This window comes from Citrus sinensis, chromosome 9, assembly GCF_022201045.2.
Source record: "Citrus sinensis cultivar Valencia sweet orange chromosome 9, DVS_A1.0, whole genome shotgun sequence".
NCBI classification, from domain to species: Eukaryota; Viridiplantae; Streptophyta; class Magnoliopsida; order Sapindales; family Rutaceae; genus Citrus; species Citrus sinensis.
In genome coordinates, this window is record NC_068564.1 from 21,406,160 (window position 1) to 21,423,850 (window position 17,691).

A 17,691-nucleotide genomic window follows, 5' to 3' on the forward strand; every position below is an offset into this window, starting at 1 on the left:
GTTTTATCAAAAAAAAAAATTGATGATGATATACAATGGCACATATGGCAATGAAAAAGCTCCGAAAGTAGAAAAATCAAAATCAAAGAGTTGAAAGAATAAATTGTATATTCTGATTATATATGGTGGCATGATTTGAATATCTACTGAGCCTAGAATAGGCGGGATCTACTAATATTTTGAATTAAATTATCATAAACCATAGGCAGGTGAGGAACTTAAATTGTGAATCTAAGATTATTCCCAGCACTCGACCAAGAAAGGTTTGCATTAGATTTGTTATTTAACCTCTATTGTTGTGTCAACATTCTATGAAAACAGAACACTACTTAATATTAATTCTTAGCCATAGCAAGATAATAAATATTCCTCACTAGAGCTGGCAAAATTTGACAGGATCCTATTACTCGATACAAATACAACACAAATAAATGGGTTTGAATCGTTAAATTTGATACAATTATTAAATGGGTTGGGTCCGGTTGACATGATTTTTTTCCGTGTTAGTTTAGAGTTAAAATTCTTGACTCATTTACCCGAATAATGATACAATTATATTTTTTTAAATTAATTTTTAGGTTCTTATTATTAAAACTCAAATATTGGATATAATTATCTCTTTTTATTTTTTTTGGAAGAGTAGATATATACACAGTGTTTTATTTATAAAATTTTATATAAATTTAGAACTTTAATAGTGTAAGTGTGTAAAATATTGGTACACCTGTATACTTTATGATATTAAATTTACATATATATAATTAAAAATTTTAATAGTGTAAATGTGTAATATTTGGGGGGGTGTGCAACATTTGTTAAATATATAGATATTAAACGGGTGGGTAACCCGTTTATTTTCCGTGTCGGGTTTGAGTCTCAATATTTTCAATAAATTATTAAATGGATCGAGTTTGGGTCAATCTAAATTTGACATGAAATAAAACTGACACGACACAAATACGACCCGATGGCCTATTTTACCAGCTCGAATCCTCACCTTATAATTAATAATCTTAAGTTCAAAATATTTTCTAAAGAGAAAACTCAATTGTAATAGACTGAAACCTTGCATTGTACTAGGTTATATATAGAATGTGTATTACGTACAAATTGGTTGTGATACCAGGGACAGTGGTCGTTATCCAATCGTACGTGAATATGGTTCTTAAAACTTTAAAAGTCTAAAAACATAAACCATATACGTGTCACATAATTAAACATAGCAAATTTGTTGTGAGCACCTTCTTTTTTTTTTTTTATTAATGCGGACATACTATTAAGTTGTGCAACTTAATAAAGTTAGTTTTAAATGCACAATAAAGTAATGCAGTTTAATAATATTAAAATCTAATGTTATTAAATCGCATAGGTTAAAAGCGTATTCAAATGAAAAAAAAATGAGAGTGTTTGCACTAGAGGACTATATACACACTCACACTCATGCACATACCTCGCATAACATGTCGTGTTTGTGCTACAATAGTTGCTGCATTAGTGCCACATTATCTAAACCAGAGTGTGAATCAAGTTTGCTTAATGCTACAGTTTGCCGCATTAGCTGGCTTTCGTCTATACATACATACGTACGTACATACATATATAATGAATAAAAATAAAATTTTGATTTTACATTAAATTACTTAATGATATTAATTTTTATTTTCTTTTATTTTAACATTATAAAAATTAGTATATATTAATAAATTATCATGTATTACTCAATAATATTATATTATATTATATTTTTATTTTTATATTAAGTATATAAAAGTAAAATTAAATATTACATCATTTAATTATATTATATTATAATAACTAATATGTAAAAATTAATTATTATTAAATAATTTAATATATCTGATAATAAATACGTAAATATTAATTAATATAAATTTAAAATTAATAGTAGTATAAATAATGATATAAAATATTATTATATATAATACAATCCTTGCTGCACCAATCATCATATTGCATTATAATAAGATATACCATAATGTAATACACCATAATCCAATATAGCTAATGTAATGCAATATAATATGTCAAACGTACCCTTACTATTTTAATCTATCTAATGGTAATCCCTTCGATATAGCCCAACATTTTGCTAAGTGTGACTCAATTTTGAATTTTGATGTTGACAATCAAGTCAAAAATTTTTTTTTCACTATATTTACAATTAGACTAGCCTTTTTTTATTAAATTTGAAACATAGGAGAGGATAGGAGGAACAAAATTAGAAAAGAATCATAATCCATGAACTAAAACCCCTGATTAATTATATCCTATTTTCCTTTGGTTGATTTTATTTATTTTAAAATATTTTGATGAGGTTTCATCACTCTTTTGAATATTTACTTTAACGAGTTTAGTTTAGCTTTTGGTGAATTGATTTTCGTGCGGTTATTGAGACTTAGGTTCATTATTTTGAATTAGATGTTCTAGATAGAAATTATTAGATAAGGGATACCGCACTTTAATAAAATGCGGAATAAACTATTATAATATTACATACTGTAGAATAGACTTTTACTAAAACTCATTTATAACCCATATTTTACTGAAATACGAAACAACTCAGTTTTTTTTTTTTTTTAAATAAACACAAGTCCGTAAATTTTGTTACTACTACCAATGCTATGGAGTAACCTTGAAGGTTAATGCGTAAGTTTAAGCCCAACGTTCAAAACTCCTGTTACATCTATCAACTTTAAAAAGAGCAGAAAGTCTACAAGTGACGCATGCATTTTTCAAATTAATTATAGTGCATGCAAGCAAAATTTTATCAGGTATATATATACCCTAATATTGAAAATGATCAGTCACGATGAGAAGAAAAAAAACTTCACAACGCATATCTTTAAAAATTTACGTTTTGACCCTCTATATGTATGAATTATTTATTTTGGACTACCCAATGGTTTAGTTTAAGCATTTACGTTGAACCAAAAACCCGTTAACATACGTGCCTACATATGTCTTACTAGTCTACTTACCGATTTAAAAAACTACAGATAAATGCCTACGTCTTATTATCAGTCCTAATGGGTCATGTTAAGATTTTATCTTTTTGGAAAATTATATCTAGCAACCAGTTCAAATTAACTCCTCCATCCGTTGGGAGCTCATGATACTTCCTCCAATAGCGTATGTATGGCAGTATGGGTACCTTTAGGTTCATAGATTAAGGGAACGAAAGGTGTAACTCCAAGAAATTTCCTTGGATTCAGATCTCCGAACTAGTTACACGTGTTAAATAAAACAAATAATGACAACTAAAAAATTTTGAGAGTTACTAATGAAGTTTTGCATGCCCTTGATCCACAAACCATTGTGCCTAAAAATGCAAATGGTAGGTATATATTTAGAAAATTTTCAGTCTAGAATTTTAAAATACGAAAAATTTGGGGAAGTTTTAAAATGTTGCGGTTTTAATGTTTTAATTTCATAATGCTTTAAAACCGTGTAGTTTTAAAGATTTTTCAGATTTTTTCACACTTTAAAATTCTAAACCAGTTATAACTAAATACTAGAGTAATTTTATAATGAGTGATCCTTAAGTTATTAAAGTAAGAGATAAATTAAAAGATAAAAAACACACACTCTAACACACTGCATCACAAAATACACTATAATGAAGTGTGTGTTCTGCTTGACTTTAATTAACACCGTTCATATCATAATTCTTATAGTTAGCCTCAATAAGTGCCATCCACTAAGTAAACAAGTCATAATGGTCGAGACATGAACAAAGGTCTTGTGCTCAAGTCATAGCTAGGGCAGCGTCAAGTGGTGCGGGGAGGGACTGAAGTCCTTGCTGACAGGAAAAAAAATTAAAATTATTATTTTTTAAGTTTATGAAATCTTTTAAGTACAAACGTTATCGCATCCTAGTTGTTTCTTTACATTTTCTTACCTTAAAAATCAGAATTTATAATTTTTGTATTATAATAGATTCTTTTATTTTTCTCTTATTGTTAATTTTCTTATCAAATTAATTAAGACAATTTATGATAATTTCTTTCTCTTATTTCTTTCAATTGTTAAAGAATTTTTCACCACGACCAAGTCCATCGACAAATTACATCTGCAAGCTCATAATAGAACTAAAATTAAAAGTTTTCGAGATTCTAAATCATTTCAAATTAATAGTTCAATCTACATAATAAGATAGATAATGAGACATTTAGAGAACTTTAACGTATAACTAAGTATCATTGTTAATAGACAGACTAGTAAATCGTTAGAAGTTTCAAGTAAGCCATTAAAAAATTTAAACAATATCACGTGAAGAATGAAATTTATAATTTTGGCACTTAACAAGAATAATGCTATAAACTTAGCCTCTTTAATATTTAATTTTTGCCACAGCCACTGGCTATGGGTTTGGACCATGGCGTTCATAGCTCTAGGTCCGGGGCTTAACCTTTGTTTCTTGATTATATAGCTCACTTGACTTTGATGAATGGTGCTTATGAGCATTGTCATTGTGAAAAAAATTTTAGGCTCAACTTTAGCTAGCCATCTTCCTTTAATTTTTTTTTTTTTTTTATGCAACGGGGATGATAATTGACAGTAGTACTCAAGTTGAATTTGGTTTTGGGAGTTAGGCCATGTTTAATGGTAAAATAAAAAAAATATGTTATAAATTAAAAAATGAATAATGTGTGGTGAATATAACTTTTAGATTCTAATTTTGATAAGAGTAGCAACGTTGTTAGTGTAATTTTGATAAGAATAATTACGATCCTCATGGAAACAAATTAATTAATGTGAGTTAAGGGAAAAAGGAGAAAAACAATGAAAGATACTCTTCCAAAATAAAAAATAAAAATAAAATAACAATGCAATAAACTTTCTTTTATACTGTTTCTACAATTTAATATTCTTCCAGACGATTAAAGGAAAAAAAAAACAGAAGAATAAACAATTAGTTAATAGAAGTCAAAACTTTAGTCTTCTTAATGAAGTAATGCATGTCCCCGAACCACCCACCATCGTCCCTGTGGTCATGTTTGATGAAAAATCAACCTTAACTTGCTCACATGAAGCCGTCATCAGCCCAGACTTGAAATCCTGTCCCTCAATCTCAACAACAGTTCTCACGGCCACAGTAAAGTTGACGGCGGCGCTCGACGTCAAATCATCAGCAATGGCATCAGCAAGGGCAGGGTTGATATACGCAGAGGATACATCAATATTTGCATGTATAAGTCTCTTGCGTCGATCCCTATTATACTCAAACAAGGGAGATTTAAAAACCCTAGACGAGATCTTTAAGCCCCTGTATAAAACTGAAACCTCAACATCTCCATAGTAAGTGTTGGAATTGCTACAATGGATGTTACAATCCTCAAAGTCAATGGCAGAGAATACGATGTTCCAATTGGATGTAATTTGAGATGAACAAGATATGTTGAAGGGAGATACAATCAACGAATCGACTTCAAACTTTAAATTTGTACGAGAAGGCACGGTGGCAGAAAATATGAAACCAGTAATTGATAATGATATCAATAGACAAATTAAGAAAACGGGGTATATGAGAGAATCTCGGCGATTTTGACAAGGTGGAGATGTAACCTGCTGCTGGAGAGCCATTGATGGGCAATTGTGAAGGTGGTAGCTATTATAATATTGCGTGAGAGTGATGAACAAGATATATAAAGAGAAATAGAAAAGAAGGGTACTTATGATTATGTGCATGATTAATTAGATAGAATCCGTTCGTCAAGTTTAATTCAAATCATATTAGAATTAGAATTTAGTTTACTTTTATGGCCCTTCAATTATTAGTTAGAAGAGTATGTCAAATCTTGTATAGACATTGATTAAAAAAAAAGATAGATATAGTTTCAAAATACTAGTACATAACTTTATGTAGTGTTGGGAATATTTTCAAACAACTTTAGAAAAATTTTACTCCATTTTAAACCTTCAATATGGCATAGCATTTGTTTTTACACCATACAATTAATTATTTTGTTTTAAGGATTAAGGTACTAAGTATATAAAGAGAGAACTGATGATGGAGAAGAATAGTTAATAGCTAATAAGTGGTCATAGAGTATAACAAGCATATTTGTATTCGATTGGAATTAGACCATGCGATAGGAGGAGCCCGAGTCCTAATCAGAGTAAAGCATTTTCTTTTATTTTGTGATTTAAAAATAATCTTTTATTTATATTAAATATTTATTTTGAATTAAATTTTTTTGAAGATATTTTAAATGAAATAAATAATTTAAAAGAGAGATAAAATTCGAGAAAGTATTTTTTAATATTTTGAGATGCGCTTCACAGTGTTGCGCTTCTGTGGAAGCTTTCAACACGTTAGTGAATGTGCTCTACTTATAATGCATATTGATTAATTATCTAATGCTGTTGAAAATAATGAATGTATTTGTTTGAAAATAAGCATGATTGTTCTTATTGATCCATGTGATAATCATGGTGAATTAATTTGTAAATTATACTAGTATATCACATGCAATTATTTTATTGAGAACACAATAAGATATTTAAAATATATTGGGATTACTAAAGCCTAGCGTAGTATTATGAATGTATGCATGTTTACGAAAATTCTTTCAAAAAGATGGTAAGGGTCTAAGAAAATTTGGTATTTAAGTGAGACTATCCAGTCCCCACCTCTTTTCTGAAAATTTTCTTGATGCATTATTCATGTGAACAGATGTATGAAAATTGCTTTATTCCCATTATGTTTATAAATTCTTAGTGGGAGTTTTATTATTATTAAAATTCTGAGAATAAATAATAATTCAACCAAATATTTTACGCAATAGAATAAAATTATGTTAATATAATGTTTGGAAATGATTATGATTGGAAGCCTCAACGACCTTTTGATTCCAATCCTTACATTAACTTTTCATTAATTTGGTTTGTGGTTGCAACAAAATATATTAAATGTGTGTGAATTAAATGAAGATTATGCTAGCATTGATTGTCTCTTTGATTGAATATACTGGAATATGTTGTGTACAAATTAAATGGAAAAAGTATTCATGCTTTAAACAAATACCAATTTTGAGCTTGAGCATAAGAAGCATTTTATGGGATTTTACAAAAGCCTCGTATACTTGCATCTTATTGCTGAGTAACATGCATTATGCCCTTATTAATGACTCTAAGAAATATTAGGTTGCTCATATACGAGAGCTCAAACATGCTAGACACATTGTAATTGACAATGTTATCTAGATACATTGTAATTGACAATGTTAGGTCTAGGCAATAAAATGTCCAACCTTAGTAGTTAGGACAGTATAGAATTTTATATTATACGTAGCCCTAGGGATTTGAAGATTAAAGCAAGAGGCAGCTAAAACTTCTAATCAAATATGTGTTTCTTGGATTTGGAAGATGAGTACCTAGAGGCAGCTAATATTTCCAATTAACTGTATATTACTAAGTCCAACTATAGAAGATGAGCGCCTAGGGGTAATGCTTCCAGCAAAATTCATATAATTGATTCCAATTTAAGAAGATAAGCGCTTAGAAGCAGCTAATGCTTCTAAAATTAACCTAACAAGGAGTTTGGCTTGAAGAGATGGGTTAGTCTCTTCTAGTGGGAGTTAAGGACTTGATCCTAATCTAATGACCAAATGCTAAGAAAAGCCGCAATGCATGGATGGCTACTAAAGAGTAATAATAGACATGTTCAAATTTATATTATGCACTATTATTGTGAATTTGTGATAAAATATGAAACTTAAGGTATTCTTATACATTATAGTACCAAAATCAATATGTATTCACTTCAATATGATTTAGGTTATGATAAAATACTATGATATTTATGTTATTTGATATATATATTATTTATTTAGCATTTCAAATTTAATAAGGATACAAATGTAAAACTATATGTTTTCATTCTTTTGAAAGTTGAAAAAAAAAATTAATACTTATTCCAGAGATTCAGACGGAAAAAACAGACATATTCAAATTCATACTAAAGAGTAATAATAGAGTCACAACCACCTTGTGTCATGAGGTGATTAGTTGTATAAAATCATCATAGGCCCATATAATTAAAAAAACGATTAATATCACTTTTCACCAAATCTCTTAATGTCATAATTAATTACAAAAAAAAGGGTTTATTAAGAATTCAGAAAACAAATGCTATCTTAATTAATGTAAGAGAAAGGAACACTTACAACCAAAGTTTGGGAAAATAGTTACAAAGATTCTCAAGTTTTCAAAAAGGGATAAATATAAAAATTATTATATTTATAAATATGTATCAAAATTTTAAATTACTATATTTATTTTAATAACAGATTTATATTTATTATAAAGATTTTAAGTAAATCTTTGGGTTAAATATATTTTACAATTAATAAAATATCTCCCTATTTCTAATATTAAAATTATTTTGGATATTATTTTGTACATAATGTCTAAAGTAATTTTAATTAATTTATTTTAATAATATGTTTCTATATATTATTAAAATTACTTTAACATAATAAGATAGCTCTAATAGATTGTAAAATATTAAAATTATTTTAAAATGTATATATTATTACATTTATGTTAATGCCTATATTTATTATAGATTTTTTTTAGGGTTTATAAAGTCAAAGGGTGTTATGATCTAAAGGTGTTTTGATGTCCCTTATTAAAACTTAGGGGGTCTTTGTAACTATTTTTCCAAACCTTAGGGGTACAAATGTCCTTTATTCTTAGTGTAATGTGTTTATGTGTTGAATTAAAAAAAAAAAAGAGTAATTAACTAAATCATCAATCATATATAAACCTTGGAAAAGATAATAGGTCAGTAGAAGAGAACCGAGATCCCAAAATATACCGGAAAACTGATGCCAACCAAATGACTCATTCGCTGATTAATTAAAATCTAAAAAAACCCAACACGGCCGGACTAGAAAAATGTTCGACGTGAAATCGAAATGTATACTTTTGTAGCAACCATCTATATATATTTAGGGAATTATTACTATAATTATCTTTAGTATCTATAGGTTCGTTCGGGTATATATTACATGGACTGAAGAAAATAGAAAGAAGAATAAAATAGTGACAAATTATATAATTTAGCTTCTCAAAAACAAATTCACTAAAGAGAGTTACGATAAAACAATGCAAGAAACTCTCCAAGTAAAGGAGAATAACAATTCTATTTTCTTAAAAAAAAAAAAAAAAGATAAAGGGGTAGTCGAAACTTAAATCAATTTTTCAACCTGTGTTTTCTCTGAAGTCGAACTTTAGTGGCCAGCCAAATATTAATAAATCCAAAAACTAAGTAGCCATTAAGGAAGTCTTGCAAGTCCTTGAACCACCGTGCATTGTCCCTTCCATCATGTCATCGGATGAAAATCCAACGCTAACTTGCTCACACGAAGCCGTCAGCTGCCAAGACGCGGAATCATCACGATCATGGTGATGTTCACTACGCTCGATCTGAACAATTGTTTTCACAGTCACCGCAAAGTTGACGGTGCGACGCGGCGACGACACCAAATCAGCGACAATGGCATCGGCAATCGAACGGTCGATATGCTCTGAGGAAACCCCAGTGTTTGCAAGTGTAACTCTCCTGTGTTGTTCCGCAAAATACTGAGAGAGCGGAGAATCAATCGCCTTATATGTGATGATTGAATCGTTGTAGAAAATGGAAACCTCAATAGGTGAATCATAGTAAGTGTCATGGTGCTTACATCCAAAGTGACAAGACTCAAAGTCTGTGGCACTGAATATGATGTTCCAATTGGCGGTTATATTGGAAGAATTATTAGAGATGTTTAATGGATTTACACTCAATGAATCCAATTCAAACTTTAACTTTCTATGATGAGAAGGTAGGGTTAAAAGCAACACGATGCCAACCAAGAATATTATAAAAAAAAGAAATCCGCAGCGCGAAGATTGCTGTGGCTTTGGATGAATAGTGCTATTTTGCTGGCTAATATTGGTGGGATTCTGATGCCTAATGTTGGTGGGATTTTGAAAAGATTTCAGTATAATGGGATAGCCTATATACTCCTGTTGGTGCTGCTGCTGCTGCTGTTCCTCCTCCTGCTTGTGGTGATGGTGGTGGTGGTGGTGCTGCTGCTGCTGTTCCTCCTCCTGCTTGTGGTGATGGTGGTGGTGGTGGTGGTGGTGCTGCTGTTCCTCCTCCTGCTTGTGGTGATGGTGATGGCGGTGGTGCTGCTGTTCTTCCTGCTTGTGGTGATGGTGGTGGTGATATTGCTCCTCCTGCTGGTGGTCGTGATGGTGGCGGTGGTGATGGTGCTCCTCCTGCTGCTGCTGGTGATGGTGGTCGTGGTGATGCTGGTACTGAATGAATGGTGCTATTTTGCTGGCTAATATTGGTGGGATTCTGACGGCTAATGTTGGTGGGATTTTGAAAAGATTTCAGTATAATGGGATAGCCTATATACTCCTGTTGGTGGTGGTCCTGCTGCTGCTGCTGTTCCTCCTCCTGCTTGTGGTGATGGTGGTGGTGGTGCTGCTGCTGCTGTTCCTCCTCCTGCTTGTGGTGATGGTGGTGGTGGTGGTGGTGCTGTTCTTCCTGCTTGTGGTGATGTTGCTCCTCCTGCTGGTGGTGGTGATGGTGGCGGTGGTGATGCTGCTCCTCCTCCTGCTGCTGGTGATGGTGGTGGTGATGCTGGTACTGATCCTGGTGATGGTGCTCCATGATGGTACTGATGGTTACTGTCGAGGTATCGAGTGAGAGTGAATGAAGAAATGTATGAAGAGAGAACAAACAGAATAGAAGTCGCAAGTAAATGGAAGGATACTTTACATTAAATTAGAGTTGATAATTAGAAGTTCGAGTCCCTATCAAACACAACTCCTGTCACACGACACTACTAAAAATAAATAACTTAGATTCTCTATTACTATTATTATTAGTTTACTCTATATTACGCTTATTTGAATTAATATCAACTTGAATATCTGCCTTTTTTTATCTGAATAAAATTCGGGGATTCCAATATTCTTCTTATTTTGGTGTTCTCCTTATTTGTTTGAGTTTCACAAAATAATTGGCACGTGTGGCTGAGATTTTAGTTTATCTTTTTAGCTAATTTTTAAACTCTGCTTTATCTAACTACAATTTTTGTCCATCTCTAAAACTCAGATTCTTATTAATTAAGATAGTTTTATTGATTACTTATTAAATAGAGCTGCAACTCTTTCCACACTGGGAATCTGATCCTATACATAAAAACCTATATATGATTATAATTTCCGTACGTGCTGGCATCACTGAAGATTCAATTAGAATATAAATTCTTCCTTTAAATCTATTTTAAAACATTTACTTGATTTCAAAAACTATCAATTGCATCTCAATTTTGCCTCTTGCAGCTTTCAAATCTCGTATCTTAATTTGCAGATTTGATTTCTTCTTATTTAATTTTCGATTAAATGTTGCCCCATGGGCATGACTAAGGGTCGACCACCAGAAATTTGGATTCTAGAGATGATAGGGATCCCGAGTTTGAATCTAGGTAGGAGAGCTTAAAATTAAAAATAATAATAATTTAGACTTTACTCACTACCATATTCATTTTTCTCACCATTAGATTTTATAGAAGACATGCTTATTAATAACAAAGAAAAGAAAAGAAAAGAAACCCCAAATAATTTGGGACTTAGAACTTTGGACAGCAGGGGTAATGGGCATCGCCAGCTACAAGTTTGTTGTTACCAAACCTGTATTCTCAAAAAATTTAAATTATTTGCCCACAACCTGCAGAGGTTTTTTTTCCAGACCCCCCCCCCCCCCCCCGGCCCCGCGCTATGTGTTTTAATATTTACTAAATCCACCCGCAATTCAGGGATTTTTTTGCTAGTTTTCTCATTTGGAATCACAAATATTAAAAAAAATACTTCTAATAATGCATAAAAACTTAAATTATATAATTAGAATTATAAATTTATAATAGTAGCCCAAAAAATCCGCATATAATATTTAATTCTAGAATTTATTAATATAAATAAGAAATTAAAATTTCAACAATAAAACAAGTACAAAAAATATATTAATCTAAAACAAAATATTTCTGTTGTAGGCAAATCATCATCACTAATATCAATGTCTTGCTTCATCTTTGAACCAATATGGAATCATTTTCAACCATATTAAAAAAAATTATACAACTACCTTTAATAATAAATTAAACAAATAAAATTCCAACTTTAGTAAACAATCATTAGGTTCAAGTCGTGAAAGCGAAACAAACAAAATAAATCAAATTAAAATAAATTATTAGTAATATTAAACTTGAAAATTATAAAATTTCTATTTATTAAAAGTTTGTCTCCTCGTGTGTATCAGATGGATTCTTAATATCAAATCCACCCGTAATTTGTTGTGGGCTTAAGTTTGAAATATTAAATCTACCTACAATAGGCAAAATTACCCACAGCGACAAATTTTCAGGTTCGCAGGTAATTTTGCCATTCCTATGATATGGATGTAAATTGATTGATTTTCATATATTATTAAGTAGTTTGGGTTTTAGTATGTTGGGAGTTGGGTTATATTGAGCCTAGAAGTTTGCTTAACAAATGATCCTTGCTAGTGGATCCTTGCCTGCAATTGGTCCGCAAGCAGTTGTTTAGAGGTCTTCGAGATTGAGCCAAGTACATGAATTTTACACAGAATGAAGCAATTAGATTTTGAGTAGGCAAGCGTTTGCAGAAGCTGAATTTAAGCAGGTGTTTCATGTCAAATCATCTAATGAACCTAATACTAATCAGAGCAATTTTACAATAAGAGAATTTCTTATTTTAATAAAATAAGAGATAAATTAAAAATAAAAGTATATATAATCTAATATATATAGACATGCTTTGAAATTTTATTGAAATAAGGAATCTCTTTCTTATAAAATTATTTCTACTAACCAAATACTAACATTAGGCAAGAGTTTAAACATTAATTTTTTTAGAGCTGTTTAGCATCACATTTCGTCATTCACGGCTAGAAAGCAACAAAATTTTGGGCCGGATACAGAGCTACCGGCCCAGTCTTTCAATTTGCAATAATCTCTGATTAGATCTTTATAGGATACGATACTAATCAAACAAAAAATTTTACTCCCGCAACAGGACCCACGGCACATGATATTCAACTTGAGGTTTACTCGTAAGAATGAAACTCTCTCTTTAGTGTTTCCCTAAATCCTAAGTCCTATTTCTGCTTCTTTCAGTATTTTGAGTGCTCTTCCAATTAAAAATCTAAAAACAAATAAATAATTAAAATATATATATAAACCACCACTCTCCCCCTTACCATATTATCGGTAATTTTATTTTTTTTAGTCATATTCAAAAAAGAAAATATTATTGTAAAAAGAGAACATTATAAAAGCAAGCAACGATAGAGATAATGATATGAATGTTTTGAGGCTGAACAAACACTGACGTCATAATAGAAAGACTAAATCAAATTTTACCCATTGAGGAAACACAAATTCTTCGAGATAAGTCAAAATTAGCTAAACTGTGAAATTTTGTTCTAATTTCAATGCAAACTAGCCATTCATAAATTGGCGTTTTCGAAGAGACAAATCCACCAGGGACAAAGGCTGCTGAAGACCCGGCACGTGCACAGCGAAGCGTGCCCACGGTTTGGTGTGGAAGTAATAGATTATTAAAGCACATGCAAATGGTTTCTGAATTTTTCCAAACGTAATATAAAATGGCCGCACTGGTACGCTGCCAAAGTTGAAACTCTGGGTGGCGCAAGAACGCTAGCTGCTTCAAAAATAGACGATTATAAAATGTGCCAAACAATTCTTATTGTATTAATTGGCATGGTTGAATAGAAATAGAGAGAATAATTATAAGGGAAATTATCAATTGTATACATTTATTTTACTTCATTATCAAATTTATTACAACACTTTCAGGATATATCAGTGGTCCACTCTAAGTTGACAAAATGTATATGTTGTCCACTAAATCGTTAGTTGTCGTTTAAATATGATGACGTCAGAGGGATAATTTGGTCTTTTCATATAATACAAGTGATAATTTAAGGATATATAAGTGATAATAAGAGATTTTAAGAGTATACAAGTAATAATTTTTAAGGATAAAATTATCAATTCGCTATAGTTCTATTAACTTTTAAACAGTAGCTAACGGTTTAGTGGTCGGCAGATAACTTTTGTCAATTTAGGATGAATAATTGATACACCCTTAAAGTATTGTTGTATTTTTGATAAAAACGTAAATTTAGAGTATACGAATGATAATTTTCCTAATAATAATAATATGAAAGAGTTTATTTGAACAATTTTTGTATTTAATTGATTGAACGACCACTTAGGTAATCTATTTCGATCAATCATGAACCTGTTGACTAGCTGCAGTTGTATATTGCACCACCTGCAAGTATATGCAGTTGTGTATGCACCACATGCGAGTATATGCAGTTGTATGTAGTACCTGTTGCCGCTTTATATATTGATAATGTAGTTTATTGGAGGATTTCACATGCATGCGTCAAATAATTTATTGTCAATGCTACGCACTTGTAAGCTTGTCCGTTGCTGTGCACATTCAACAGTCTTACTCGGCGGGCTTGATTTAACACTTCTCATGCCATGTCTTTATAAGTTTTATTTACTGTTCTTGTTCATACTAGCTAGTTACATCTTATGTAATAATTATTTTTTAAAAAATAAAATTGATGAGAATAATATAAAATTGCTAAAATATGTAATGATACATAAAATTGAATTGGTTTGAGACAATATAGAGGAGGACTACAACAGTTCAACAGTTGATTAGCTAGGGATACAATTCCATGCCTGCCATGTAATAATGCCTCCATGGAGATCCAAATTATATATCTCTAACTATTTATTTGTAGCCTGACTCTGTTAAATAGTGATTAGTGATACATCTTTTCGAATACAAAATTATGTATCTACTAAGAAAATAGATTACTTGAAAATTGGATACTCATTAGATTTCACATCATGCACGCGTCAAATCATTTATTGTCAATATAGTTGGCCCGTATGAAAATAATCCCATCAATAATTTAGTATATTGAATTTTATATTTTATTTAATCAATAGTATTCTAACACGTCAGTTTATTAAAAAATAAAAAAATTGCATGGTCATGCATTAAATTTATCAAATAAATATACTCTATTTTCAAAACTTGCAGCATTCTTAATATCATCACAAATTAATAGAGATTGTCATTACCTTCCAATCCGTTTATGATTCCGCTTTTTTTTTGTGTATTAAACCATATGATATTCCAAAATCACATTGGGCTCTGACTAATTTAGATTCGTGTCAGATATGACCACTAGAGCGGTAAAGCTCTCCCAACAAGCCTCAAACCGAGGATCTTGGTTAAATTAAAATAACCCCATGCCAGCTGATCTACGCTTTTGTTGGTTTCCGCCTTTTATCACTATCCCTTATTCTTTTTCATAGTAGCCCCTTGACTGCTTGACATCAAAAGTTAATAAAAACGTTGTAAATACATCTTTGACTGCATTGTTTTTAAAATTTCAAACTAAAAGATGACAAAGGAAAAAAAAAAGAAAATAATTTCCTGTGAGACTTGACGTCATGATATTGAATACAGACAGAGTACATAATATATGCTATTGTTAATTAATTATCAGGCAAATATCAATTAAGCAATACTCAAATTTAAAAAATAAAAAGAAAAACGGAAGAAGAAATAACACTTAGTTGCCATTTTTTTTTTATTATCTAAAATCTAAATAAACCTTAATCAGTCTGATTTTTGAATAAAACTAAAAATCTGAATTTAAATAACATATTCTTTTTTGTCTGAATCGCCAAAAATAGGTATTAAGTTGTTTTTTTAACGTAAACAATGTAAAAACTAGTATTTTTATATTTGTGTCCTTACAAATTATAAATGTTAAACAATTAATAATATCTCAAAGAATATAAATAAAATAATATATTTTCACAACATAATCATGTTCAATTGAATACCACCTAATATAAGTTAATCAATTTTATTGTTGTTTATGGTATTTTATATGAAAAATATTCATTAAAAAGTATGAGGATAAATAATGCTAATTTAAAGAAAATAAGAAAATTAAAATAATAATAGTCTACCACTATATTATCATTAGTTATAGCGATGGATAATAATGCTAATTGTTAAACTTATTTAGGTGTGAATGAAAATTAATTAATTAGATAGAGAAATTTTGTATACTATTTTTTGATGATGTCATTCGGACTTTTTAAATTAAGTAAAAAGTTAAAAAAAAATTAACTTAATAACTTAATGACTGAAATTTTTCATTAAGTCGAAAAAATAAGCTGACTGAATGACTTAGGTGGCGTTTGTTTTTTAACTTAATGACTTAAAGTGACTTAACTTAATTAATTGAGTTAATTAGAGGTGTTTGTTTTTATAACTTAATGGGACTTTTTTGATAATTTTGACTTAATAAAATAAGCCAATTTTTTTGGTTTTTTACTTAATGGAGAAATCTTAATTAAGTCAATTACTTGTTAATGTCAAAAATATCTCTGCTTTATAATTTATTTTTCATGTTTATCCCAAAACTCACCCATAGACATTTACCTCACATAAAAATATCCATGTTTTTTTTTCTTATATTATATACGATAAAATTTGAAATGCATGGTTTTTTATATATTAAAATTATAAAATAATTATGTATTCACTTGAATATAGTTTTACTTATAAATGTTAAAATATTGTGGTATTTAATATATTATTTATTTGACATTCAAATTTAATAAGGATACAAATGTAAAAGTATATATTTTCAGCTTTTAAAGTTGAAAAAAACAAATAACTTAATACTTATTTTTTGAGATTCAGACGAAAAAACAAACATATTATTCAGATTCAGATATTCAGATCTATTCAGAATTCAGACTAATTCAGGTCTATTCAGATTTCAGATAAAAAAACAAACGCCACGTTAATTGATTGCAATTAAGTCAATTAAGTCATTAACTCAAAAAACAAACAGCCCCTTACACTCCTCGTCTAATCCCAATTATATCCAAAAATAGTGATTTGTGTATTTATATAGCCAAACCTGACTCCTTCCTCCACCCACAACCGTCGCGCAACCCCCACAATTTTATCAAACAAGCACACTAATAATCCCCATTCCCCAGTACTAATTAATTATACTTTAAATGATAAGAGTGTGGGTAAACTTTAAATTCATTTTTGGTTCCTTACTTTGCTACGTCACTATTCGAATTCAAGTGACCTATCATATTAATATTGAAGTAATTAATTATATATGGAATATATTCCCTTCATTTTAAACTTCAGTAAGAGGATCGATTGTATAACGCTGAATGCTGACCAGTGACCAAGACTAGTCGCCACATGACTAACAATAAAACATTAATTGATTTCTTAGTAGATAGATACAGACTAAATATATATATCAACTTGCATGTACGTGCTTCTACGTAAAACCATAGGAACTTAATGAGTTTCCATGAATCTGCCTCGTTTTTATAATAGGACAATTGACCATAGAACGTGATAAACAACGTTCGAAATTGCAGTACAAAATTCGATATTATAATATATATTCCAGTCATTAGAAAACTGCTGAACTTAACAGCCATCTGATCTCTATATAATGTCGTATGGACAATCTCCTCTTCA

General features: G+C 30.2%; 2 protein-coding genes across 2 annotated transcripts; both read left to right on the forward strand.

Annotated features, from left to right (window-relative positions):
- Window positions 1-9,843: 9,843 nt before the first annotated feature.
- On the forward strand, window positions 9,844-10,337 carry LOC127899934 (anther-specific protein SF18-like). Its single transcript, XM_052434082.1, has 2 exons — window positions 9,844-9,851; window positions 10,025-10,337. The coding sequence occupies exons 1-2, from the start codon at window positions 9,844-9,846 to the stop codon at window positions 10,335-10,337; spliced, it is 321 nt and encodes a 106-aa protein (XP_052290042.1).
- LOC127899935 (anther-specific protein SF18-like) lies at window positions 10,338-10,692 on the forward strand. Its single transcript, XM_052434083.1, has 2 exons — window positions 10,338-10,354; window positions 10,425-10,692. The coding sequence occupies exons 1-2, from the start codon at window positions 10,338-10,340 to the stop codon at window positions 10,690-10,692; spliced, it is 285 nt and encodes a 94-aa protein (XP_052290043.1).
- Window positions 10,693-17,691: the final 6,999 nt, after the last annotated feature.